Source organism: Fomitopsis serialis (assembly GCF_022376445.1).
Source record: "Fomitopsis serialis strain Sig1Antser10 chromosome Unknown B0H18scaffold_205, whole genome shotgun sequence".
NCBI classification, from domain to species: domain Eukaryota; kingdom Fungi; phylum Basidiomycota; class Agaricomycetes; order Polyporales; family Fomitopsidaceae; genus Fomitopsis; species Fomitopsis serialis.
Genome location: NW_025955165.1, coordinates 1 through 18,843, shown reverse-complemented (window position 1 = coordinate 18,843; position 18,843 = coordinate 1). Strand labels below are relative to the sequence as shown.

At 55.6% G+C, this 18,843-nt stretch overlaps 4 protein-coding genes across 4 annotated transcripts; 3 read left to right on the top strand and 1 right to left on the bottom strand.

The window, feature by feature from the left end:
• Positions 1 to 4,417: 4,417 nt before the first annotated feature.
• Positions 4,418 to 5,209, top strand: B0H18DRAFT_960611 (uncharacterized protein; the record flags this gene model as incomplete). Its single annotated transcript, XM_048042976.1, has 2 exons — positions 4,418 to 4,991; positions 5,049 to 5,209. 2 exons carry the CDS (start codon positions 4,418 to 4,420, stop codon positions 5,207 to 5,209), a joined length of 735 nt encoding a protein of 244 aa, XP_047885788.1.
• A 5,986-nt stretch (positions 5,210 to 11,195) lies between these two features.
• B0H18DRAFT_857816 (uncharacterized protein) lies at positions 11,196 to 11,807 on the top strand (the record flags this gene model as incomplete). The annotated part of the gene is made up of 1 exon (XM_048039673.1): positions 11,196 to 11,807. A coding segment is annotated over one exon (612 nt), but the record flags the coding sequence as incomplete, so codon positions are not given.
• A 21-nt stretch (positions 11,808 to 11,828) lies between these two features.
• On the top strand, positions 11,829 to 12,281 carry B0H18DRAFT_852976 (uncharacterized protein; the record flags this gene model as incomplete). The annotated part of the gene is made up of 2 exons (XM_048039619.1): positions 11,829 to 12,026; positions 12,105 to 12,281. Coding segments are annotated over 2 exons (375 nt in total), but the record flags the coding sequence as incomplete, so codon positions are not given.
• A 6,042-nt stretch (positions 12,282 to 18,323) lies between these two features.
• B0H18DRAFT_888858 (glycosyl transferase) lies at positions 18,324 to 18,728 on the bottom strand (the record flags this gene model as incomplete). The annotated part of the gene is made up of 2 exons (XM_048041246.1): positions 18,324 to 18,532; positions 18,581 to 18,728. 2 exons carry the CDS (start codon positions 18,726 to 18,728, stop codon positions 18,324 to 18,326), a joined length of 357 nt encoding a protein of 118 aa, XP_047885785.1.
• Positions 18,729 to 18,843: the final 115 nt, after the last annotated feature.

The window sequence follows — 18,843 nt, the reverse complement described above, 5'->3', positions numbered from 1 at the left end:
TGACGCACAGCGTATCCTGTTTGATGTGCTGTGCGACCGAGCACAGAGTGCGGACCCAGAGGTCGATCTGGAGGGCGTCTTGGACGAGCCGACTACAGACGCAGCAGCACGCCGACGTCGCAGGTTACTGCAGTCGCCGCCCGGCGTGTTTTGCGGTGCTGTGGCAAAGATGAACTGCGCTTCAGTTAAGACTGGTTCGGCAAAGCGAGATCAAGGACGTACCTTCGGAAAAGACACAGTACATGCTGTCGAGCATACCTCCATGCGTCCCAAGGACTTCGCGCGCCGTATCCCGAAGCCACTGATCGTAGAAGTCATGATCCAAGGAAAGCCGGTGCGAGCATTGCTCGATACAGGTTGCATGGCAGACTTCCTGTCGACAACGCTCGTCGACCAGCTCGGCTTGAAGAAGGATTTGCTCGCAAAGCCGTTACCTGTTCAACTCGCAGTACATGGATCACGCTCAAAGATCAACTACAGTACTACAGTTGATATAGCTTACCAGGACATCCGCTGCTCGCGACGTTTTGACATCGTCAACCTCGATAATTACGACGCGATCCTCGGCACGCCATTCATCTTCCAGCATAAGATTGCTATTAGTCTCAACCCGACTCGGATTGCAGTCGGCTCACCTGTTCCTCAACCTATCATTGGTGAAGAGGCTACCGAGGTACGTTCTGCGGCTGCTGATGTACTTGAAGCTTCGCTTGACGAGTTGCGCGCCCAGTTACAGCATGAAGCGGAGGACCTGTGTCAAGATCCTACTCGCGCGGCCCTACCTCCTTTCCGGGATATCAATCACACGATACCATTGATGGACGAAGGTAAGATCTACAAATGGCGACCTTCTAAGTGTCCTGAAGCGCTGAAGCCTATCTGGCAGGCAAAGAAGCAAGCTTACCTCAATAGTGGACGATGGCGCTTCGCCTCCGGAAGGAATGCTTCCCCGATGCTTATCCTGTCCAAGCCGGGGAAGGATGGTCAGCAGGGCATACGAACTGTTGTAGATAAGCGCGAGGATAACGCAAATACAGTGAAGATGGCTTCACCTTTACCTGACATCGACACGATTCTTCGGAACGTTGTACGGCACACCTACTGGACAATGCTTGATGGTAAGGATGCGTACGAGCAGATCAGAGTTGACAAATCACACGTACCGCGCACTCTTTTCACGACACCTGATGGCACGATGGAGAGTCTAGTGATGCAGCAAGGCGACTGCAATGGTGGTGCGACGTACCAGATGGTAATGAACCACATTTTCGCGCCATATATTGGTGTCTTCATGGATGTCTATCTGGACGACATTGTCATCTACTCAGATACAGTCGAAGATCACATGAAACACGTACGCACTGTATTTTCAGTCCTGCGACGCGAGAAGTTCTATCTAAATCCTTCAAAGATGCGCTTCTTCGCGGCAGACTTGAAGATTCTTGGCCATGTGATCGACCGGAAAGGTATTGCAATGGATCCGCACAAAGTCGACTCAGTAGCGAACTGGAAGGTTCCTACGAACAAGTCGCTCTTAAGTAGTTTCCTAGGAGCTGTGGGGTTCCTCGCACCTGACTGTCCTGGAATCCGGATCCCAATGGGTGTACTTGCGCCGCTTGCCGGGGCTACTACCCCCTGGCGCTGGACACATACGCACCAGCGAGCCTTTGAACAGGTCAAGGATATTGTTAGCAAGATGCGTGATAATCGAAGAGTTGCATTGGATTACTCACCAAATGCACCTTCGATCAACCTCGTTACGGACGCTTCGTTGACTGGGGCTAGTGGATACATTAGTCAGGGAGATGACCTAAAGACAGCTAAGGTCGTCACCTTCTGGTCTGGCAAGTTCAACTCGGCGCAACAGAATTACCCTGTGCACGAACAGGAGCTGCTCGCAATAGTTGAGTCCCTGAAACGTTTTCGTGGCCTGTTACATGGTGCGAAGTTCCGGATCTGTACGGATCACAAGGCTCTGGAATATATAATGGGTCAGAAACATCTATCACCGCGTCAACATCGCTGGATGGACGTGCTGAATGAGTTCAACTTCACGATTCATTATATACCTGGCGAGACAAACATACTCGCTGACGCCCTGTCACGTATCTACAGCGATGAGCCATTAGGCATACAGCGCGCATCGAGTGAATACGTGAGCCAGGAGCTTCGAGATCACGAAGATCAAAGTTCGACTCACCTCTCAACGCTGCAGAACGCTGCAGTAAGCGTCCTGCGTCCGGTATACACTGGTGCTGCAGCAGTTATCGACTTCGAGCCGAGGCGATCCTCGCGTCTGGCAGGAAAGCCGCGCACACGTTGGAACTTTGATTCACATGAACGTGTTAGTGAAGCTGCGAAGAGCGCTGTATCGGGAGACTCACAAGTTCACGATGCTCGGCATTCCGAATCTGGTCAACCAGACTATGAATCCGAGGATGAGCCATCGCCTGTTGAAACAGATGAGGTCAGTGAACCTGTAGAAAACCAGGCTGAAGATGTGGCACACGGAATAACATACCCAATGGACACTATTCCAACCAGCGTCCTCATCTCGAGTGATCTTGGTATGCCGATGCCCGAGACACTTGAAGGGCGCTATGCTGAAGATAAATTCTTCCGAGAAATCCTACTCAAACCAAGTGAGTACAAGGACTTCGCAGTAAAAGATGGTTTGATTTACCTTCGACGAGGAGGCGTTGACATCTTGTGTATTCCGGATATCTTGGTCGGAACACGACGTGTTCGCGAGGTGATTATCAAGCATGCCCATTCGGTGCTAGCTCACCTTGGCGCACGCAAGACGCTCCTGTATCTGCGCGAGGAGGTCTGGTGGAAGACTATGGTCGACGACGTGACCTCGTACTGTCGAACATGCGGTGTCTGCGCGACAAGCAAATCAGTCAATCAGCAGCCAATGGGATTGCTGCGTACCTTGCCAGTGCCCACCCGACCTTGGCAATCGATTGGGATAGACTTTGTCGGCCCGCTCCCGGAGTCGACGACATTGTCAGGCTCCTTTGACATGATATGCGTCGTAATCGATCACCTTACCTCGATGGTACACCTGATACCTACACGGCAGACCTACGGCGCGATTCAAATCGCAGAGGTTGTCTTCGAACATGTATACAAACTGCATGGTCTACCAGAACGAATCATCAGCGACCGGGACACTCTATTTACGAGTACGTTTTGGACTCACCTTCATCGCCTCATGAACACAGAGTTGCGCCTATCGTCGGCTTATCACCCACAGACCGACGGCGCCACAGAACGTGCAAACCGCACCATGACGCAGATGCTGAGGCAGTGTGTCAGTCCCGATCAGAAAGATTGGGCTTCTCGCCTACCTGCAGTCGAACTAGCAATGAATACGGCGCGTTCGGACACGACCGGATTCTCGCCGTTCTACTTGAATTACGGCCAGATGCCGCGGACACTGGTTTGGGATTATCAGTCGACCTACCCAGGTGTTCAGCGTTTTGCACAGCGAATGCGCGAAGCGATCATGGCGGCGCACGACGCGATCATTGCAGCGCGAGTGCAGCAGACGCGGCATGCGAACAAGCATCGCCGACCTGCACCGTTTAAAACAGGCGACTTGGTATACCTGTCAACTAAGAACCTAAGACTGCCAACGGGACGCGCGCGAAAGCTCGTACCTAAGTTCCTTGGCCCGTTCCGCATCGCGCGTGTTGTGGAGCCAGGGGCAACCTACAAGCTGGAACTGTCGCCGGAATTAAAAGCGCGAGGCATCGCGGACGCGTTCCATGCCTCGCTGCTGCGCCCGCATATTCCGAACGATGACCGACGCTTCCCGGGGAGACAATTCCACCAGTTGCCGGGCTTCAGCGAGCAGCCACGCGAATGGGTCGTCGACCGAATTGTGTCGCACAGTGGCCGAGGTTCGAATGCTGAGTTCCTGGTCAGATGGTCCACTGGTGACGAAACTTGGGTACCGTACCATGACGTCCGTCACCTGCAGGCTCTGACCGAATATTGCGAAGCCCTAGGCATTGTGAGCATTAGCCAGCTCGTTGACCCGCCGCCGGCACCTGTGAAACAGACTAGCGCAGATGCTATCGAAATGAAATGCTGCCGACTTACCAGCCAAAGTCAGGCTAGGGTGCCACTGCCAGTGGCAGAGCCACGAGACAAGCCACTGGAGACATCGCGTTGCACAGCCTGTGGACCGTGCCGTAGAAGGTACATGGAAGCTGTTAAAGGGGAGGATGAGACCTGGCGAAAAGCCATTGCAGCGCGTTCACTTACCTCGCATTACAAACCTCACTCGCGATCCTCTAAACCGACCGCTCCATCGCACTGTACACCGTGTTCTGCTCAGCGTACGTCGCACTCGATGTCACACTGCAATGCGAGCTTACCTTCCATGTTACCACGCAGCTCAGTCACCATGACCGCATCTGTGAACCCCCGCCAGTACACCGCTGATGATCGTATCCGTTGGGACCGTTACGCCGAACAGTTCCGCGCGTTCCTTAACGGCACGGCGCCTTTCCCTGGTGACCCTCCCGAGGGATACCGCGAGGTATACCGCGTGTCGCAACGTTTCGCGCCGCTTCCGGAGGAATACTCCTCGCGCGTCTTGGAGGCTCGAAACGCCAGCCGTGCCACGACTCGACCGTCGACGGGAGGAGTCCAAGGCAGCGGAGGTGCTGTAGTACCCACGCCCGCAACCGGTGTCACGATGACCGGTGACGCTTTTGCAACGTTCTTGGACCACAGCACGGCCATGCAGCAGCAGTTCTTGGGCTACCTGAAGGACGCGCGCGCTGGTCATGGCCCTCGTCCGGTTCCGCCTCGCTACGGCCGTGGTCGTTCGCGCGGTGCCCCTCGTGGTGGTCTTGGTGGACGCATCGGTCAGCCGGGTCGTGGGCCCTACGGTGGTGGACGTCCCGAGAACGCTAGGACGCGTCGTCGCCAGCGCCGTCAGGGGCGTGCGCAGCATCCTGAGGGTACCGAAGAGGGTGCGTCCGTCAGCATTGAGCATGGCATATACGGGGTACTCACCTCGCTATTCCCAGGCATAGCCTCGCAGGCGTCAGGTAGTGGTTCGACTTCGAACTCCCAGGCTGCCAGCCAGGGAAACAATAGCTACGAAAACGAAGACGTACCTGCTGACCACGACGACATCGACCTCTCGATGACCGACGACTTCGACGACGAGGACGCGTCGCGCTTTTGAATGTACCCGGCGCCCCCAAAGACTTGTCATGGACAAGTCTTGGAGGGCGAATGTAAGGGTAGCGCCGCAGGCGCCGGCTACATCTCACAAGCGCTGAGGTACGATCGCTCAAGCGCTCGTCCGCTGTACGAATAAACATTTTATTTTCCTTTCATTCCGCTTTCCACTCACTTTTACTTACTCATCCACGACCCGGTCTAGACTCATTCCGTATCCGTTCGTGGCTGTCCTCGGAGTGGCAGCAGTGGCAGCCCGAGTGGCGGCCTGTGCCACAGCTTGCCACTCATCCTTTGTACTATGACTCACTTCGCTTACATCACTCACGTTCTCGCTCGATTCGGTCTTTATTCACTCATGTATAAATACTGTACCTACGCCGGGCAGAAGCCCAAGCAACGAGACGAGTATTTGCCCACTCATCCGCTATCCGCCCGCTCTCGCCTGCTTCTAGTGTTTTCCGACTTCACCGACGCTCGCCACCGCTTTACCCGCTAACGCTCGCGTCACCGAACCCGGATTTCCCACAGCTGACCTGCGCTGACTCACCGCTATGTGCAGACGTGACGGCTCGCGGTCCAGACACTGATGAGGTATTCAGTGGCCACAGCGTCGAAGGTCGGTTATAGTCCACCCGCTGACTACATCTGCTGCGCTGATTCACGGCTTTGTGCAGACGTGACGGCTCGCAGTTAAGATGTTATTGGGTTGTCCGAGGGGCGTGTTCCCGATTTTTACAACCTTACGCTTGAAGACCGTGCCGGTGATTCCTATGGTGTCGGTGTCAGAGGGAACTAGGCACTCTCTGGAACAACCATGGTCTATCGTTTCCCTGCCGTGGTTGCATACACTGTAACCGTGGTATATTTATAGGAAAGTGGATATTCACATAACTTGGATTGCGAAGCTTGTCAAGTTTGGAACGTGTACACCCGGTGATCGGTCTTTGAACGACAGTTACAGGCCACCAGCCCCTTGCGTACGTCTCTTCGGATCATAAGATTAATGATGTGTTATGACCCGCGACTGGAAGCCACAACCGATTAAAAAAATTTCAGTATCTGTCAAGTATCTGTACGTCTTCGTTGCATTGGAGGACCGAGTCTCGGTGAAGACGTCCAATGAAATTCAGCTTATGGACGACGACCTGAGAGACAGGCCACATTTGAATTCCTTGATACTGCATCCGCCGGAGCCCGCATCGCACCCGCCGGCACTCTCGCTGGCCTCATTCACTTCAAGTTCGCACAGCATTGTCTTGAGCTGCACGCATTCCACGTCGAGATTGATATACTTATTGATAGCTTGCAGGCCGACGCCACGCGCATCATCAGGGCGCTCTCCGACGCCGCCGCGCCTATCTAGGCCCAAATGTCGATCGCCGAGCAGCTCACAAGTGGATGTCCATCTCCTGCCCTCCGCTAAATCGCTGCGCCAGCTTCACAAACTTCGAAGCGGCATCGGGCTCAGAAACGCGACACCATCACCAGTTCGACTTGAAGTTCAATGGTGGCCGCCCGTATCCCTCGACACTACTGTAGTACTAAGCTGCTGATGCTACTAGCATATGCTGCATCCTGTTGACGGGCCCGCTGCGCTCCTTATAAGTAAGCGGACATTGATATTGATTATTGAAAGCCAGGCTTTCTGTGACCGGGTACTACTGTATTGGGCCAGGATCTCGGACACCCTAGCGGTCTGTGAGCTCCCCTGAGTCCAAACACAAGGAAAACGCTCCATTCGATGTACCAGTGTATGCTAGAATATCACAGGTATGTGTTCCAGAAGTCGAAATAATTTTAGATACATTGAGACAGGCGTAGTGAATATTTCGGCGAGACAGGTGCATAAAGACGGCCGGACGACCTAGTCGGACACGCGTGGGAACTACAACAACATTAGCGCCCTAGTAAGCGCCAGCGACGAGCAAACAGGGTATGAGGGGCGCGACGAGAGCAGTACAACGAGAGGGAATAAAATATGGATGAAAATGACTGAGGAAGGTCTCACTGTGCCTTCCGACGAGGATTGCGACGTAGAGCGCGTGCTTCTGCAGGTGTAGCGGTCGCAGGAGCACCAACTTGTCCAGTGAGAGCGAGCCCTTCCGAGTCCTCGACCTCTGGACCGACTCGAGCTGCAGCGACACCAACAACGGCGCGATCCTCACCAGGGTTGGGGGCCGACCCAGAAGAAGTCGGGGCAGCTGACGTGGGTGCCAGGTCCCCAGTAGAGACGGTAGTTGTGTCAGAGGTAGCAGTCGGGTTTGCACTGCCAGCCTGAGTGCGGCGAAGAGGACGGGGGCGAACACCATGTCGTCGGCGAGGGGCTGGGGGACTAGCAGGCATGCTGGCGTCGTCGCATCAGGAAAATCTGGATTTGCAAATGAGAACTCATAATGCATAATGAGGCATAATTGTGCAAAATGTGAGCTAATTAGCTGAATTAGAGATTAGAGAACTTTACGTTGCCCCCTTCCTAATTAGATCTAAATGACACTCATGGAGAACGGATTCTCACTACTTCATGGAGGATGTGGTCTCGGTGAGGCTATGTTATCTCACAAATCTGCATGCTATTTCATACTATACACACAATACTTCCCGCCAATTGTGTTGTAGCGGCTGTAGTGACATCACATCACCATCACGGAATCCGCGTCGGGTACACATGCTCATTACATCCGGTTATAAGCGCATGTAAACACTGAAAGCCCTATAAACACCGCAATTCGTTATAGCGCTAGAACTTTTACACATACTGTAGATTTAATTACAAAGCGGCGCGGGTTGTGACATGTGACAGCCGCAGAACATTACGGCGGCGCGGCGGGAGTCATAGTGACGTGTGACGGACCCCATCTGGGCGGCACGGTGCAGTCTTCGTGTGACAGCCCGGAGTGGTTGGAGCTAAGAATGCTGCGGTAAGTGCATGGCTGTGACAGGCGGCATAAGACGGCAGCACTCTTTTGGCAGCTCATCTACTGTAGTCGTTCTAGCAGCAGTTCATATACCGCTTCGAGCCAGCGCTCAGCTGCTTGTCTTACGATGAATGTTGCCACGCAAAATTGATGTTCAGTTCAACATCACTTCAGTCACTACCACTATGACAGACGACTCTGTATTCGAAGTCTCAGACTGGTCTGTCCACCAATATGGTTCTCACTCTATGCTTCTTGGTCGTTGTACAATACCTGCACATATTCGTGCAAATATCCTTCCAGATCGAACATCATCCGTTACGAGTCTCCTCGCATTCTCAAACCTGCCAGGAGGAGGTACACAGGTTGACCAGAACCTGGGCCACAAAGCTTCGGCCTGGATCTCATCAAGCGAGCCAGAATCCGATAACATTGTTGCTAAGTACTTGTCACAGTCTCTGTTGCCCGCGCCCGGGCTGTCAAAGAACTTCTACATGTTGTGCAGGGACACACGGACATAACAGCGAAGTCGATCATACCATTGCATCTACCACGGGACCACCATACACACAGGCTACCCTTGTGGACGCTCGAGTACTGGCTGGATGCACACCGGGCGCGCGAGAGTCGTGCGAAGTGGCGGAGGTCTGTCGCATGGATGGAGGGAAAGGCACGAGGGTCTAGTGCGGCGAGTCAAATGGAAGCGAGGGTTCTCGATGTGCTCTCACAGACCCAGTGGCTTGACGACCTCGAAGGACCTGGTCTAGAGCACCGAAGAGTCGAGTCAATATGCATATACCTGTCAGATGGTTGGCTCACCGGTAGAGACATTGCCGACCAGATTGCCATCATCAGCTTCGATATACGATCCTCGAACGTACGCTATGACCTACCACATATCCTCGTGGACCTCGAATTCACCAACGCACTCCTGGATGCTTGGATCAACACGGACAGGTACGACACCGACCGCCGGTACACATTTGTACGAGCTGTGGAACACAACCTCGCACACGCAGTCAAGAAGTCTGTTGGAGGGGTGATGCATGTTAACGGAGATCACTTCGTCTTCTACGTCTTGGATGTAGTGTCACGCACCATTGGCTACGCTGACCCAAGGGGTAGACCGATGAACGCTCACACTAGGGCGGCTTTCACTTGGTGGATGGAGCGAGTGTGCACCGCTCGTGCGAGTAACTTGGATACAGCCGATTTGAACACGGGTACGCACACACCGCTTGGGATCACCGAGCGCACTCTCGCGATTAGCCCCCAGCAGCCTGGCGACAACTCATCATGTGGCATCTTGTCTCTCAACGGCCTCGCACATCATTACTCACCTGACCACATACACCTCCTCCAGTCGCCATGTAGGCAAGCCGTCATTGCCACTGAGAGGATGCGATTGGCGCTTTCCGTGCTGAATCTGCACTCCGAAAACGTGAGCAACAATCAAATTCGCCTTGTAGAAATGTTCATGATACCGTTTACAGCGTGAGTCAGACTCGGGGCCAAGTCCTACCACCGGTGAAGCCATCCCACCATCGGGCAGTGGCATCGAATCAGAGCCTGAGTGTGGCTTCGATAGCGTCATGCCCCCTCGCTTCCGGAAGGCGTTTGGCATGCGCTTGTCCCAAACTTTGTCACGAAGAAGCCCTAGCCCTGGCCTTGGCTCGGAGGAGATCCCCTCGCACTATGCAAATGACATCATTAGCTACGCCGGTTCTCCAACTGGCAGCATGGACATCGAAAATATCTGGCATACGGACAGCAATGTTCCGCCGATGCTATCCGAGTCAGAGCTTGGCGAGCCTAGCATGGATCTCATCAATACCGAGACCGACTTTGAGTCGAACCGGGAGAGCTCACCTGGGTATGACACTCGCTCGGTGGTAACATCCGAGCATGACCGTGTTCTGCCATCATGGTCTGGGAGTGCCTCTGAGTCCGAGTCTGGCGACTCGAGTGACGACGAAGATTATGAAGACTGCGACAATGTCAATGAGCATGCCGCCAGCGCTGAAAGGCCACTGGGAGAGATACAAGACGAGCCCGTGCATGTGCCATCGAAGAGGAGCTTCATTAACCAATACTTCGCCAAGACGACAACCGCAGATTGGCTGGCCAAGGAGAAGGAGCGGAGTGTGGCAGATGCGGAGCGCGTGTCGGAACTCCGAAAACATGCAGAGCATCTTGCCTTGCAGAAAAAACAGAAGGTGACGGCATCCGCAGCAGACCGCCAGCGCAAGTCGCGCCGGCGGAAGCGTGACGCAGAGATCATGAGTGGGAAGCGGGATGCGGACGGAAACTTGATGAAGGCAAAGGTATGGCAGCCTTGTCACAGTATTTCATATGGCTGCGCAACAACACCGTTAACATGGCTTTCACTGAATAGAAACTTCGCACGTACGATGAGTCAGACTGCGATTCTGAAGCACTCGACCTTGCCGAAAGTTCACGGCCGCATCGTGACTTCAAGCGAGTCCAGAAACTAAAGAAGAAATCGAGTCGAAAGGGCCGCCCAGTCACTAAGCCCTCACAGCCCGCGAAGACGATCAACTGGAAAGCCCCGCACATCTGGTCACAAATTGATGATGCTGCCCGAGTGGTCGGGTATCCCTACAGCCCGAAGGTCATTGTCACTCGATTGAGACAATTGAATCCGAAGACCTTTGCAAATTTACGGACACAGCGCGTAAGCGACTGGCGGGATGTTGACCGATCGGATGGGAAGATCTGGAAGGATTCTGTGCTGCAGAGCGTCAAGAAAGGTTACCGTCAGAATGGACATCAAGGGCGATCGGGAATTCTCGTGAGTTGTCTGCATTCTTGCTCAAGTCGTCTGTGACAAAGATTTTGTATCAGGACGAATACCCTGATCTGGTCCTGATCATCGTCGATCAGCTGAAACAGCTGCGAGACACAAGCATCGCACTGGATCTTACAACGATACGAGGCATTATGATCGCCATCATTACACATCACGCACCGGCAGTCTTTGAGCGTACCACGCAGAAAGGGAGAACCTTCGAATGCAACGAGCACTTCGTGTGGCGCTTCCTGAAGCGCAATCTTGACTGGACGATACGGCGCGGGACACGAGCTGGACAGAAGTACCCTCCGGAGCACGAGGAGGTGTGCCGGAAGTTCATTCTGAGAGTCGCTAGTGTCGTTCGTGATGAGGATGTCCCAGCGTCCTGCATCGTGAACTGCGATCAGACAGGGAAGACGTACGCATCGGGGAACAAGGTCACCTATGCTCCTGTTGGCTCCAAACAGGTCGCCATAGTCGGCGCAGAAGAGAAGCGTGCCTTCACAATCGTAGTTGGCGTCTCGGCAAGTGGCAAGGCCTTGCCTTTTCAAGCAGTGTATCAAGGCTCGTCGAAGGTGTCGTTGCCGCAAGGTACTCCAGGTTGCAACGAGGCGAAGGAACTAGGTATCCGCTTTGAAAACTCCAAAACGAAGACTTACTGGTCGACCTTGGACACAATGTGTACGTATGTCAGGGATGTTCTTGTTCCCTATCTTGAGGAGCAACGAGCCCTTCTTGGACGTCCAGATCAACAGTGCATCTGGATCATAGATGTCTGGTCAGTCCACAGATCGAAGGCATTCCGGGGATGGATGAAGCGGTACTATGTCTGGATCATAGTCATCTTCATACCCGGAGGCTGCACGGGTCTCGTCCAGCCATGCGACGTTGGCATTCAGCGACTGCTCAAGCTCGCTATCAATCGCTCGGCTCACGCTGACACCGTCTTTGAGACGTTGGACGAGCTGAAGAGAGGACTCACGGCGTATGAAGTTCTCCTCAAGAAAGACATCAAGACGTTGCGAAATAGGTCGGCCCAGTGGTTGGTCAACGGTTTCAAGGCGATCAACAAGGAGGAGATTGTGAAAAATGTGAGTGTCCGTTCAGACTGTCGGCGGTAGCGGGGATCTGCACGTTATCGACGCATGCTCATCACGTAATCAATACAGGCTTTCCGCTTTTGTGCCGTCGGTGACCTCAACCTCTCGTATGAGAGTCTTACCAGTCTCGAGACGAAGCGGGCTCTGCTCGATCTACGTCAGTCAGACCCGGAATTCTATGCCGAAATCACATCTGGGCGCGCTGACGAGCCGCTTGCAACCTCCGACTCTGACGACTTTCCCGAAGACCATGACATGGACTCAACAGTTTTCGAGGACGACTCTGCTCTTCGCCTCGATGAGCTTTCTGCGGAGATAGCACAGAACTCAGCTACGAGTTCTCCAGCCTCGGGAACAACGGCGAGCGCATCTGATGATGAGTCAACCGGATACGTGGCAGGCTATGATGATCTGCAACCCGATATCGAGCCGCAGGACGAGATACTTGCGCAGGGCGAGTCGGGCCCTATCATGGGAAAGCGGCGGCGAACTGCCAACAAACGGTACAACAGCGCAAACTGGGTACACTTTGATGATGATGTGCCTGACGATGTCATGGGTTGATATGTTCGGACATTGATCTTATAAGTGTGTAGATGCATCTATTGAGGGCTCTGATCGGCGGCGCATGCATCATGGTGCATGTATCAGTGTCTACATACGTTGTTCTTGGTTGTACAGCGCCGCAGGCGGCGAAAAAAAGCAGGTTTCTTGGTTATATGTCACAACCGGCGTACACATTCGTGACCTGTGACAGTGCAACTTTGCCGGCGTGGCGAAGGGTTCTGTGACGTGTGACCGCCGCTTTGTAATTAAATCTACAGTACTGTAGATTTAAATACAAAGCGGCGGTCACGCGTCACAGGCCCTGTCGCCACGCCGGCGACGCTGCGTTGTCACTGGTCACAGTCGAGCCCGCCGGATGTGACAAACCTCCGACATCACGAATTTTCGCCGCCTGCGGCGCCGGTAGACCAAAATCCCGCCGCCCCGCCGCCCAAGAGGCTTGTGTCACAGGTCACCGACGCTCGCGCCGCGCCGCCTGAGTGTCGCGGGGCCGTCACACGTCACACCCCGCGCCGCTTTGAATTTAAATCTACAGTACTCATTAGATGTTTGATGTCGACCCCTTGTATACCCTGCAATATTCCCATCCGACGCAAGCTCACAGTCGCCGTCTCCCAGAAACCCCGTGAGCGCCCGTAAGGAGCATGAGAGGATCGTCGAGAAATCGCAAATATAATAATGTAGTGACACTGTAATGCTAAACTACCATGACTACATACACCACACCCACCGCCTTTGCGGCGAGGCTCAAGTCCTGGGAAGCCCAGGCTTCACGCGAAACCTGGGCTCTGGGATGACCTGACAGCCTGCGGACTCGGATGAGATCTGGGGCGTGCATTGTCTGTGTCCTGTCATCGTGCTTGGTGCATGTGTGCACGGCGGCATCGTTCCCTCGACCTCCGAGACGACCTGCCGACACATATGATGACCGAGCGCGGCGATCTCGGGGCTTCGCAAAGACGCGCGTTCCGCGGGCCATGGTGAGATGCGTGGACCAGCATGCCTCGAGACTCAGAGTCGCCGGACTGTGCTCGGCATCGAGCACACCGAATCAACTCCTGCGAAGGTATGCGTATGTGCATACCCCCGCCGATGCTGAGCCAAGTGCACAGATACCGCGCCCGAGTTGCGCTTCGCGCAGCGTTTGCGCATTACCTCACCTACGGTCATTGGCGACTTGATCTGCGGGCCGTGCGTGGATCAAAAAGGTCGGGGGTGTGCGAGTGGTACACTCAACGTGTATGCAGTGGAGCTGACGTGGGCCGTAGTCTCCTGCGAGGACAGCCCTGCATAGCAAGACACACTGATCAGCACCTCTGTGCGACCCGGGTTACGAGAGCTAGCAGACGCACTGTGTGACCGCCGCAGGCGGTAGTGTGATGTTGTGGTCGTCGCGAATGCCACACGCCAAGACGGGCGACCAATGGGGTAGGTTTTGGACGCAGAGACTACATCTATGTCGCCTCCCGGACACGATACAGGCATGTCAGTTAGCCTCGAGGCGGGGTCTCTGCATCTGTGCTTTCACTCACATCCACATCCATCGCATTGTCGGTTGACAGCAGTTCAGGCCCGAGCTCGGACGAGGGTGTACGTGCGCACTGCAAGCTGGAATGGTCGCCGTTGAGGCTCTGAACACAATAGAGAGCGACGAATGACGCACCCCTCATTTACACCTGTTCGATGCCGCAGCGGCTCTCCTTGTCGACCTCGCTCCTCGCCGGTCTCATTCACACCCCGGGTTCTTCGCTTCTCGAAGCGCGCGATGCTCCCCAGCCCGTCAGAGTCGAATGCACGAGCATCCCGAGCGTCGCCGCCGCCCGCGGCGACCCCCCCCCCAAACAGTGTGTCCACGCGCAGGCAACCCCGACTCCCAAGCCGACGCAGTGCGCACACACGCGTTCTTTGAAGCACCGCCGCACTGCGCCTGGGATGTAGCCTGCGGGTGGTTTGATTGTGAGGCAGAGCCACGACAGCAGTGATCTGCCAACCAAAACACTCCTCCGAGCATGATGTGCCGGCACATCATGCTCGAAGGAGAACCGGCAGGCATTGCACAACTGCACGCAGAAAGCCCTTCCCCGGGCCGAGGACTGCCAGTGGGAGAGATGACTTGAGGCCTGTGAGTGTGACGATTGAAGTGACCAAGTAACCGCTCCCGAGGCATACACTGGCAACTTGAAGTTGGAAACGTACGCAGTTTAGGGCAGACCACGGTTGACTTTGAGTGGCGACATGCGATACGAGGTGCCAGTGAAATTTGATGAACGGCATGGATGCGTCTTGTATGCGGATCGTAGAGCCTCAGAAGATTATTATGCTCAGGCAAAATCTTGCGACGTGTTTACGAGCGCCCGATCAGCGGCTTGTAGGCTGGCGCAAGAAATTACTGAATCATAACAACTAAAACTCATTATCGACGCTGAAATTGCTTATCGTCCTGAAGGGGATTCCCTGATGACACCATGTAGGATCATACTAATGAATTGGGTGCCAATATAGTGATAGTAAGTAGGTTCAGTATGAAACGAGCGTAGGTATATGCATGCCCAGCCCCGCCGCCGGCGCTGCCAGTGGTAGGATTCTACCCGCGGGTGTGCTGATGTGTACCCATACCCGCCCCGGGTACAGATTCGTCGCAGGCCGTGAATTGCCGGGGGCTTACCCGTACCCATACCCGTGCAGCGGGTACGGGTCATGTGTAGGTTGACAGGTCTGCGGGTCCATGTACGGGTGGGCAAGCAGAAGAAGTGGACAGAAGGGCGCAGAGGCTCGCGTAGGCTGGCGCGGGCAAGCGGGCAGCACCCGTTGTACCGACTCCTCGCCGTGCTCCCTACCACCTTCCTCGGCGTACCCAGCATCGACTCGCGCGTCCCAGCCTTTCGCTCATCCATCTTCCCGTCTTCCCGCCCTGCGTCCCGTCTGTATGCTCCGCCCACGAACCCTCCCGTTTGCTTGTTGGTTTGTCTGCACCCACCTTTCGCTCGCCGCTCATCGGCCATGCCTGCGCGCTGGGCATTCGCCCTGCGCGCTCGTGGTCGATATGCGTGCGGTACTGACTCGCCTGCGCGTACGTCCGTCAGCGGTGTTCTGCGTGCCATTGTCGTGTGCGTCGTTGCCTGGTTGTGTGACCGCCCGCCCGCATGTGTACGCGTTCATCGGCCGCGACTGCGCAGGGCACCCGCCCTCCTTTGTTCCTGCTTGCTCACTTCCCTACCCAATGTCCTATCCGCCCGTGAGCTCTCCAGTCCACCTGCTACTCGTTGGCTTTCTCGCCCGTCCGTTCGGTCGCTCGTCCGCTCGTCCGTGCACTTGCCATCCCACTTGCCCGTCCGCTGTCCCGTTCGCCTGCCTGCGCGCTCGTGTTCCCACTGGCCCGCCCGCCTGCATGTGCGCTCGCCGGCCACGTTTGCATGCTGGGCATTCGCCCAGCACGCTCGTGGTTGACGTGCTTGTGCTGTTGGTCCGCGTCAGTCGCCGCCCGTTGTTGCTGACACTCGTCCGCCCGCCGACTCACTCACCCGCTCGCCGTCTCGCTCGCTTAAGCTTGCCGTCCCACTCGCTTGCTGCTCTGCTCGCACGCCCGCCCGTCCACCCGTCCGCCCGATGGCTCCTGACCGTTTGTCGGCCTTGTATGTGTGCTGGGTGTTTGCCCAGCGCACGATATACGCGTGGTCGACGGTCCTGCCCGCTCGCCTGCCCGTGCTCCCGCCTCTCACATGCGGGCCCGTCCGACTGTCCGTCCACGCCCGCAGCCCACTTACCTGTCCCCCGGCTTGCCCGCCCGCCTATTCGCATTCCGCGAGTTCGTCGGTCGTGCTGGGCAACTGCCCAGTACGCTCGTGGTCAGTGTGTGCTGCCGTTGGTCTGCCCGCTGCTTGTTCGTCGTCCGTCCCTACACGCAGGGCATTGGCCCTGCGTGCTCATGGTCGTTGTACACGTCGCGCGGCACGTCGACACGTCCTGCGCCTGCCGTTAGTGAGCCCGCGTGCATATGCTTGCACTCACCTGCAGATCCTCATCCTCGCCCTCGTCGCGCCCTCGCCCTTGTCGCGCCCTCGCCCTTGTCGCGCCCTCGCCTCGCTCTCGCCCATCCTCGCAAGCCAGCCATCCGTCCCCGCACTCTGCTCGTCCATGCCGGCCGTCCGGTCGTCACTGCGCCCAGGCCCGCGGTGTGTTCGTCGGCTGCGGTGTGCGGTATCGTCATTGATCAGTGATCATGCCTGCCAGCACGATTACGATGCACGCACCATTTTGTGCTCCCAGGCCTGAGGAGGTCGCCCTCATGCACCAGAGCCCGAGCGGATGAGAGCGGGCAACCGAGTGGGCGAGCGAGCAGGGGCGTGAGGGCAACGGCAAGCAGGCAGAAACGGGCGAACGGGCGAAAGCGGCAGGGAGGGCGAACGAGCATGAAGGCGAGACAGCAGGTGAGAGCAGGCCAGCAAACACGCTAGTTAGGACAGGTCATGAACGGGCAGGAGGGAGTGGGCAAGCGGATGTGCGAGAGGGCAGGTGAGCTCAAAGTCCCAAGCGCCGGTTCCGGAGTTTCCCGCGCATACGTGGCTCGCGCTAGCGCCAGATGCGCAACTCTGGCGCGTGCTCTACTTAACTACTTACTACCAGCCACGACGCCTGCCCGACCTCACCTCAAGGCTCGATCTACATACTGCGAGCTCGATTGCATCTTTTCAAAAACGCGTGTCTCCGGGGCACGCAACTCGGCTCGTGCGATGCGCATCTAAAGGCTCGAAGGCTCGAGTCGGCTTCGGTGAGTACCATCACCGCACGCTCCCCCTTAACGTCCTCTTACTCGCCACGCGTTCCCTCGTCCACGCGTCCTTCGTCCAAACAACTTCTCTCTCTCCCACTTCCTCGCGACCCGCCTTCTTCCGACACGTCTGCGTCCACGCTCGCGCCCCTGTCGTCATCCCCATGTCTCATTCACTGGATGATCACCATGGCTCTCCACACGAGTGGCCTGCAAGACGAATCCCGGCTCCTGGGCGGTGCGGAACTGCCGCGCGCCCGATAACGGCCACACAGTAGCCAACTCGGAACTGGAGACCGACACGCCTCCAAGTCTCGCTTTGCTCGACGAGTCAACTCCGCCACGCATCCTTCCTCCCACATGCCCGTCTGTTCAGTATGCTCGTGGGGGGCAGGAGTCTTCGTTCAACGCGTCTGCTGCACCGCTACACACTCCCCAGTCCAAGCTGTCACTCCTTTTCGCACCCGACGAGCGCGGGATGGAAGGGACAGCAAGACAAAGGATGATGAGGTATGGCCATCGAATGGCGAGGATGAGGAGAGAGAAGACCGTAGCAAGGGTGAGTACAACAGCTCGTAAGTCAGACTCTGCTCGTCTGGTCATTCACGGCCAATCAATGGTCTGCTCACATCAGGAAAAACACATTTTACTTGGCCGGCTTGACCAAGGCAAATGGGATATTGGTGTTGCTTGGGTGACTTGACCAGGTCGCCCAGCTAATCTGTATGACTTGAGTCACTTATAAGCCTTTCAAGACGTTTTCTTATTCCATCTTACTTCTTCAAGCATGTCTGGTGTCCTTCGCTGTTCTCACCAAGCCACTACAGGTAGCCCAAGTAAGGCTAAATCCTTCTACATCTTGAGCATCTTGGGATTGAGCTCAGTAAATATTGATATATTTCATAGTCTATCTAAGTTGTACGTTGTACATGGCAGACTCATACTAATCCTACTCAAAAATGAGAATGCGTTGAAATGATCATACCTTGTAAGAACAGAGGCAAGTATGCGATCAGGAACACCAGGAAGATACAGATGATACACCTATTAATCCACTGGAACACCGGGCTGCGGTTGTAGCAGCCCGCCACGCCGATGAACGCGCCGGACGATGTGTATTTGCAAAGCGTCAGTTGACCCTTGAGCGTTCCGAGGTAGACCACTATGAAGAGTCAGCTATGTGTTGCAGTGAACAACGGGGCCTGCTTACTCGTCGTGATGAAGATCTGCACGGACAACATAACCAGCATGTTATGGATATGGAAACCGGGATGACCGTAGTAGAACATCAGGAAACGGTCGATGGGCAGCTGCGTTCCGAGGTAGTAGTACTCTGGGCTGAGCATCTGCTCGCCCATACCCATGCCGCTCTTTGTCTGGAAGTTGAGGATGGTGCCGAAACCGAGATCACGTCCTTTGCCACACTGGTAGTACTCGGCGTGCTTGATGCGACCACCACGACCGAACGCGTTC